Below are 9,378 nucleotides of genomic sequence, written 5' to 3' on the forward strand. Positions count from 1 at the left end.
AAACTAACTACAGTATAGGCCTACGTTTAAAAACAAAACGATATTAACTTCTGCTATCAATATTGATACGGTACATCTTAGCAAATAATTGACATACTTTTTGTTGGATGTTTTCACAATAAATAATTATCATCTTTCATAAATTGTACAACCTGAAATTAGCTGGTCGTTTTTCGGACATTTTCTGTGTTACTAACTAGCGCGAAGTTAAAAATTCCAACAAGTAAGTTTGCCAGCGCCTGTCACATAACATGTATTATGATATGCCAGTTATATAAGGCCTACATCAATATAGATAAATATATCGGTAAAGAATGTTGATAATAATAATACATCTTACGTAATTGAAATAGTTTTTTAGATAATTCTCTCGAATATCAGACGGTGCGATTGCACCCCATCAATTGTAATAAGAAAACGAATTGCTATATTATATTGTTGATATATTATTTTTATCACTAAAAATATAGTTCCGGTAAGATTTTTAAAAGGATGAGAGTGATATTTCCGGGCACCTTGAGGTCAATATTCTCAAAATGTTCTCGCCTCACCCCAAACCATGATGGGGCTAATGTGGTGTGGATTATCACGTACCTCCTACCGCCAAATCCTGCATCCGCCCCGGACATGAATATTAGGTTTCAATATTGGTCTCACACTCACCACATACAGCAACTTCTATCTTCTTCGTGTAGTATATTTTGTTGCTTGTTTCGTCAACAACTTCAAATTCAGGAAGGAGCTGACAAAGACGAGTTCCTTTATCAAAACCAAATGCTCGGCAAAGTGGTTCACTGATACACATTTGAGAGCAAATTGACACCGTGTGAATCCAGCGTTCCATAATGTTTGTAGTATGGGAGCGTAATGACGACATGATTCTCGTGAACATTCCTTGTCTCGTATTCTTTGCGACTTGAAATTAAAGAAAGAGATGTATTTTTTTTTTGTTCCAAATGATTTAAATGTATTAACGACATAGTGTCATCAATCAATCCAAAAAAAACCAAAAAAACTAATAAGTATATATACTGTATTCTATTGAATTTATGTTAGATTATATAAAGTTTCAATTATTTATCTTTAAATTCAATTCAATTCAATTGTTATAGCAATGTCCCTATCGAAAGAGAGAAAGTATTATTTAAATTTAAGATTAAAAATAGTAGACCTACTAGAACTGTTAATGTTTAACAGTTCTTCCCAAAGTAGTTATTACTAATGGAAATTGCAAATGAATTAAAATTGTAAATGATTTAAAATTGTCTCGTATTTAGATTTTAGATTTCCGAAAACTCACTTTCTATGTTCGTGTCTCTTACTGCCTTCATTTCTGCTTCGTTCAATATACGATTATATACTTGCAACAAGGCTAGTTTCGCTTGGAAACTTCCGGCATTACTTCCAACCTCTAAGACAACATCTTCCGAAATTATGTTTAAATGAGGTAATGGTACATAAGCAATGCTTGCAACCTCTCCGTCACACCAAAGTTTTACGTTTCTATTAGCTCCATCGAATGTCAGCGCAAGAAATGTCCATAATTCCGGTAACAAGACATGTGCTCTAGACAGCTGGGTGTTCCCATAGCAGATAGTAACCTCCGAATGGTACATCTGGCCACTAGAATGAATCTGATTCATAGATAGAAGTTCGTTATTGTTTCCAAAACTTAAAATGTTTCCAGATGAGTTACGGTAGGCGTAAATCATAAGCGCGATGGTTAGTTCTGTGACTTCATTTCCAAAATGTGCATAGTCCGTTGTCATCACGAGTCTTACGGAGGGTTTAATTTCTACAAAACACCGCGTATTGTTGTTGTTGATGACCAAATTCATTACCCGTGCCACATCGTAATCGTGATTTGCCGATAGAAGACATAACGTATCCACTATCCACCACCCTATCGGGTTCAAATCGCCTGTAAATGGTTCTGAAAGTAAAACGAAGTATTTAACCAGCCTATGTTTTTATATCCATTTGTAGGCCTAAAATATAAAGTGGATAGTCATAAATAAGTACAGTTGAATTGTTATTTTAATCAGAAGTCCTGTCATAGACAGAAGTATAAAAACATTTCAAAGAGGAATAAAAGTGCCAAACATTTTTTAAAGTATAAGCCTACATTTAAATTCATCAATAATTAAATCGGTTAACTGTGAGTATTTAGATTGAAACAGATACGATATAAAGACACCTTCAAATTTATCAATTAAAAAGTAAAAAAAAATTACTAAGCAACTATTCTTTCTGAAATTTAAAATTTACTGTAGCCTACAGTATTTATATTTTTGACTCGGCATACCTAGCGGGCACGGTTCCTCAAGAGTAGGAACGTCGCAATATGAGTAACGAACGTTCGGATCAACTGTGTAACACCATGGACCATTTGGGTCGTAGTCCGGATTGCGGCATAGGTTGTGTATATGGTAGGACGAGGGCACTGTGATTAAGTCAGTATGCGGATTATTATCTTCTCCCCACCCCTGACACTGAATACCTTCAATTGTATTTCCTACAAATCCATAGTAACTAGTTCTGATTGGCGGATCACTACATTCACCTATTTAAACAAATCAAAAAAGAGATGTTATTAAATGTTATTTGACAATGCGACATACACCATACAGTTGTATATTTCTTTTTATAGTAAAAATACGTACGAAGGAAACAATAATAAATGATCAACTTGAATATAATTTTCCACTTTTGCAAAATCAAATGATTAGCGGGTGGGGGCAGGCCGGCTTGCAACCGCTCATGAAATAATCATAACAACTGAATATTACTTATTCCCAATTCTTCTTCGTCGTAGATTCGAACTTCACAAACAGTTAACTGTTCAGATTTTGCAGGAAACCATACAAGAAGGTAACGCCCAGAAATCGAAGGTGAGCAGGTAAACTGTATGATTGGACTCGTCGTCGTTTGAGTTTGGTTTGCAGGAGTTCCACATGGTAGGCCTACCCAATTCAACGTGATACTGCCTGAGCCTATCTCAACCTCCACGCCATTCATTTGAAAATATGTCGTCAAATCTAAAATAAAATCAATAATAATTTCGTTACACTACTACCATTTTGATGATGTGATCTATTGATGCTAGTTTATGTCTTAGTTGAGCCTAAACATTTAAATCCAATATTGAATCGCTTAATTAGACCCTACGTTTAATCAAAAAGAATAAACAAAGATAATAGCCAAATTCTACGCTTTTCAACTAAGTACAGAAACAAACACTGTTGTGCTTATAATTATAAAATGATACTTTTGAAAGTGGTACTTTTTTGTTATCATCAAAGAAAGTTAAATACAGTGTTCGAATAAAAGACATAATAATACATCTAGCTCTCAACGAATGTAGTCCTATAAATAATTTCTGTCCATGTCGATTTTTATCCATTCTTGATATGAATTCCCTAATGGAAATAGCAAATTGCATTAACGGAAATTCGTAAAATAACAGCGGTGGTGTACGGAAGGATTGAGGAAATGCATGCACGACAGTGGCGGCTGGATTTCTCCGAGGGCAAGGAAACGCTACGACAGGGCAAGAGCTGTACTTGGGTACGTAGTCCCATCCAAAGGGCCGTACGCCCGAGCTGGGGAATCGGTTTTATTTAGACTGCCTGATTTACAGCATGTGTACCTCATACCTGATTTGAAACAATTTCCAAAATCATCGCCATCTGTAACAGTCGTTACTGGGGGTGAACTCACTTGTACTGATTTTGATGTCACCGTCTTCTTATATGACACATATGCTGTAGAAAACATAAACACATTATAATTATTTAGGACAGATTCTAAAACAAATCAATCTTTTAGGCTACATATTATCAACTAGGCCTATAAAGCACAGTAATTGTTTTCAGAATCTTTGTTAAGTCTTCAAGATAAGGAAAATTCAAGAATCAAGAATATTTTATTGTCATCGATCAAACAAGTGAACAATGACATTTTTTTTTTGCCAGTTGCTAAAAAACATTAAAATTGACATTATTACAATAAGGTTAAACACAAAATATTAAAATATTGAAACATTAAAACTAAAAGATATGTCAAATATGTATATTGCATGAGAAATTGCAGTTGTTTGTTAAAATAAGGTGTTTACACAGGAACACATTATCAAATTATTTTCCTTCTCTATGAAATTACACGCAAAAGCACAGCAAACAGACATTTTCAACAAGAAGTTACTCCTAACATAATAAAACACAAGACAACAATAAACAAAACACAAGACAACAAAATAACAAATTTGGGAGGGCGCTGTTGACATTTCATGTAGTAACACGTATTCACTTCGAGCTCATGTAATTTTAACAAAAAATATTTTTTTGAAGATTATATAACTAGATTACTGTGATTTTGACTACACGGTGTAATATTAACCTGATAACAAAGATAAGTGAAATGGAAAAATCTATATCCTGTAATAAGCAAGATAAACAGGACAAAATCACGTATCGAGATTAGTTGTACCTGACGATCGTAGTATAAACAAAAGATCATGGGAGCCGACAGATGTAAGGGCGCGAAGCAGAACGCAGGTGAGGTAGGTGTAACAGTATCACTTGACGGTATTCACACAAAACTAGACACAGTTTTACAAAAACTAGATTCAATGGAGACCCGCATTTCAAAAGTGGAAGGCCTAGGTAAGGTAGAAAATGTAACAAGTGTTAACGAAAACACATTAGATGAGTTAAAAACGTCATTAGATATGATAGACCAAAAATATTTTGAACAAATGAATACATTAAAAATGATATACAAAGAAAATTAAAAGGCAGCACTCTGAGACTAACTAGATGTTATTTATTTAACACAAGCTTTCGCTGGCAGTCAATGCCAGCTTCGTTCAATATCAAGGCTTGTTGACAAGATAGATGATTTAGAGAACAGATCACGTAGAAATAATATTGCGAATCATAATGTCCCTGAAAAATATGAACAAAGGAAGAATGTTGTGCGAAGATATAGCCAGGTAGGCCTACATACTCACTCATCATATGAAATTGGAAGGAGTGGAGTATATTGAAGTCGAAAGGGCGCATTGTACACCTACACGCCAACAAAATCCCCAAAAAGCGAAACCAAAATAAAAATATAGATAATCCAAAATTTAATATAAACGATCAAATTTTTCTCTAAGTACTTTTAATGGAAATCAGAGGTGAAACTATAAAATACTCTGAGAAAAAGAAAAAGAATGACAAGAATGAAGGAAAACTTATTAAAGATATCGAAATTTTAGAAAATAGACTTAATTCTGACCCTCAAAACGAACACATATTAGGAGCTAGAAATAATATGAAAAATAGAATAGGAGGAGTAATAGTTAGATCGAAAGCCCGATGGTATGAAGAGGGGGGAAAATCCAACAATCTTTTTTCTTAATCTAGAAAAAAGAAATGCAGAAAAGTCCATGATTAAAACATTGATTGACAACAGCACCACCTTTTGATTGCCAAGGGGAAATTAAAAGAAATATTTTTAACATTTAATGATGAAAAGCCAATTAACGAGGTTATGACAGATGAAGTGCTAGAGAACAGTACACACCAATACTAACTGATCTAGATAAATTAGGACTAGAAGGAAAATTCACGTTAGAAGTGGGGAGATCAGTGCTGAGTAAAATGAAGCATAATCTGCGCCAATTTGTCGTTAAATGATTAAATTACGGTTTTGAAATAGGCTCTCTGTCAATATCTCAAACACAAGGTTTAATTACTACCTGAAGGAGACAAACCTCGTGAATTTATACAAAATTGGAGACCTATATCTCTTTTGAATGTCATATGTAAAATTGGATCATCTTGTATAGCCGAATGAATTAAGAGTGTCCTAATGGTATAATTAATGAAAATCAGCAAGGTTTCATGGCGGGTAGATACACCGGCGAATGTACTAGGACAATCTACGACATACCGGTACAGTATATACAAACTTACGTAATATACCTGGCCTTGTACTTTTGAAAGTTTTTGACACGGTATCCCATACATTTTTAAAGGATACATTAATGAAACTTAATTTTGGCGAAGATATAATAAGATGAATTGATACTTTTTATGAAAATTGTCAGTCAAGTGTTCTTGTCAATGGTTATCCATCACCTTCTTTTAATGTAAATAAAGGATGTCGCCAAGGGGACCCTCTCTCACCATATTTCAATTTCTTTTATGTATAGACGTACGAGCAGAAAACATACGATCAAATGAAAAGATTAAAAGGATAAATGTAGAGGGTGTCGAAATGGAAGTCAGAATGTATGCTTATGATGCTACTCTACTCCTAGACAGATCTGAAGGAAGTATAGTGAGTTAATTAATCAACTGGACTGTTTTTATAAGATTTCTGGGTTAAAGGTTAATTATAAAAAAAAACACATGTGCTGTCTGGATTGGATAGGGATAAATGTCAAATAAAATTGTGCGAAGAAAATGGTTTTCATTGGCCAGATGATGGAAAATTTAATTTACTTGGTATTAATTTTTGTACTAATTTTGTCCAAATGCCTGATCTTAACTATGTTGATTGCCTTTTATCCATACGAAAATTTTTAGCACAGTGGTCAAAAAGATATTTAACACCTCTGGGAAGGTTGACCATCGTGAAATCATTAATTCTTCCTAAGATAAATCACTTAATTTTAACCATTCCAAATCCCTCTAATCTAAATCATTCAATACTTAACTTAATACCCTGCTTTTTAAATTTATTTTTAAATCATTCGAAAAAATAAGTAGAAAACAAATATGTAAAAACCAAAATGAAGGTGGAATTAATATGGTTCAAATAAAAGAGCGCTTTCAGCCATTGAAAATTTCGTGGATCTGAAGGTATCTGACATCATCTGGAAAATGGAAAATTTTGACGGATTTTTTTGTTCCAAAAATGTGTGTATCTTAACGGGTACAAACATAATTTTAACTACTCAAAATAATGCCTTCTGGAATGATGTAGCTTTGGCTTGGTGCGAATTAAATAGAAAAAATTATCCGGTAAACAGTTGGGAAATAGTTATATAACTATAGATGATAAAGTGGTGTTTTACAAGAGTTGGTATGAAAAGGGTATAGTTTACATAAATGATTTATTAAGTTCAGATAAAAATGCCCTAATGACATGGGAACATTTTAAGAAACACTATATCAAATGTAACTTTTTGCAGTATCAAGGTCTTATTAATGCAATAAAACACAAGTATTCTGTATCTCAATCCACTAAATTATGAGCACCAATAATTCCATTTCATACCAATATACTTGTTAAAACCTCTAAGGGATGTAAGCACTTTTATAACAAAATTGTTTCTTCAGACTTTATTATTCCAAAAAGCATGACAAAATGGAAAGAAAAAATCAAGATAAACAGGATAATTAAGTAAATGAAACGCATATGTACCCTGCCTTTTAAATGTTTAGGGCAAACCAAACTACAGTGGTTCCAATACAGAATTAATCATAGAATAATTGCCACAAATGTATTTTTATGTAAAATTGGAATATCTCGCGATGAGAAATGTACTTTTTTACATAGCGTACCTGAAACGATTCCTCGTTTGTTCTTTAACTGTAAATACGTTCAACCAATATGGATAAACATTGAACAGAGAGTATCAAAAGCGTTTAGAAAAATATCTTTCACTTTAGAGTCCATTTTATTCTGTGATATTGAACAAAGATTTTCGGTAAATACTATTATTATTGTTACAAAATACTTAATTTATAAAATAATGCAGAGTAGGCAAAACGATTCCAAATATTGCACTAAATCTATACCTTACAAATTATTTAAATGTTGTAAGATACGTGGCTATAAAAGAAAAGCAATTAATTTTCGACGCAGAATGGTCAAAATTTGTTAATTTAATTTAAATTGTTACGGTATTATTTTTCAAATAATTATGTTCTTGGTTTAAGATTTACCGTTTAGTTTATATGGATATAACTTACTTTCCTTTCGTCTTTATTTTGTCTTATGTTTTGTAAATGTGATATGAAATAATAATGAAAAAAAATTAACTAATTAAAAAATTTAGAAACAAAATACAAAAGGAATCTCAAATAACAACAGTCACATACTTTATCAAAATCCTTCTCTATGAAAGTACATCCAAAAAGCACAGCAAATAGACATTTTTAACAAGAAGTTACTCCTAATATAATAAAACACAAGATAACAATTTAAATTTAGAAATAAAAATACAAAAAGAATCTCAAAGAGCAACAGTCACATACTCTATCAAAATAGACATTAAATAATATATGCCACACTGTATTTGATATAATACATTGAATTTGTTTTTAAAAAAATGTCGATTTGCCATAAGCCTACAGTTTTTGATATAATACATTGAATTAAATGAATAGAATATGACATACATATTTTTGTCACGTACAATATCGAAAATGCTGAATTAAAAGCAGAAAAGACTTACAAGAGCTGCAACTAATAATCAAAAGAAAGATACAAACACTCCTGTATATCACTGACATCGTCGTAGTCTAAGAGCAGAAGAAAACTACTGGCATTGGCAATAGCGTTTTTGATTACTTATACTGTTGTTATAATAAAAAGTTATGATGATTTGATTGCAAACTAATTATCGTAGAATGAGATGATTCGTGTTTTAATTTGCAGAAGCTTATTAATCTTAGATGTCGTACATACAATAAAAAATACTCTTATGACTTGAAATGTTAATATCAATGCAATCAAATATCTATACCAAGTATTAATTTTCCTTAATATGACAGCACTAAACATAGTAACTCGAAATTGTAGAAGTTTGGTGGACAAAAGACTTATGCTCTGCCATATTATGCATACTTTGGTAAATAATGACTTGTGTATTGTGTTATTTATATAGCTCGTTTGAAATGATGATGTTCAAGTATACTTTATTGTATGTACAGTACAAACAACTTAAAGTTAATTTTATTCAATTATGACAGCACTAAACATATTTATTAGAATAATACGCTTTTTGAAACAGCAGCACAAACCAACAAGTATAGGTGCATCTTAGTAAAATACAATACAACAGTTCTTTGATCCTAGTAACATACACCATATCAAGACTATAGATAAAAGGAAGAGATTACCAAAATACATGCATAAACAAACACTTAAGTTAACACAATATGTACTTCATATCTAGCAAGTCTACTATTAGATGAAAAGGTATTTGACTGAGCTTTGAATTTCAGTTACTGCCAGAAATAGTTTGTTTGGAATTATTTTTAATGTTTTTCCTTTTCTATAAAATTATACTTAAATATAAACAAATATTTGTCGCAATAATTATAATTGTAATAAAATTGTAATATCAGTATCCAAATTTGTTTGCTTTGAATTTCC

At 32.1% G+C, this 9,378-nt stretch overlaps 1 protein-coding gene and 1 long non-coding RNA gene across 2 annotated transcripts; both read right to left on the bottom strand.

Moving 5' to 3' along the window:
• Positions 1 to 6: 6 nt before the first annotated feature.
• On the bottom strand, positions 7 to 3,023 carry LOC117106892. The gene is made up of 4 exons (XM_033248408.1): positions 2,790 to 3,023; positions 2,306 to 2,563; positions 1,301 to 1,933; positions 7 to 915 (listed from the first exon to the last, which is right to left on the bottom strand). The coding sequence occupies exons 1-4, from the start codon at positions 3,016 to 3,018 to the stop codon at positions 635 to 637; spliced, it is 1,401 nt and encodes a 466-aa protein (XP_033104299.1). The 5' UTR covers positions 3,019 to 3,023; the 3' UTR covers positions 7 to 634.
• A 349-nt stretch (positions 3,024 to 3,372) lies between these two features.
• On the bottom strand, positions 3,373 to 8,531 carry LOC117106860. Its single transcript, XR_004445150.1, has 3 exons — positions 8,456 to 8,531; positions 3,657 to 3,764; positions 3,373 to 3,419 (listed from the first exon to the last, which is right to left on the bottom strand). It is a non-coding gene; the product is annotated as an uncharacterized LOC117106860 (long non-coding RNA).
• Positions 8,532 to 9,378: the final 847 nt, after the last annotated feature.

This window comes from Anneissia japonica, unplaced genomic scaffold (genome assembly GCF_011630105.1).
Source record: "Anneissia japonica isolate Jap-2015-1 unplaced genomic scaffold, ASM1163010v1 scaffold1165_len1893470_cov193, whole genome shotgun sequence".
NCBI classification, from domain to species: domain Eukaryota; kingdom Metazoa; phylum Echinodermata; class Crinoidea; order Comatulida; family Comatulidae; genus Anneissia; species Anneissia japonica.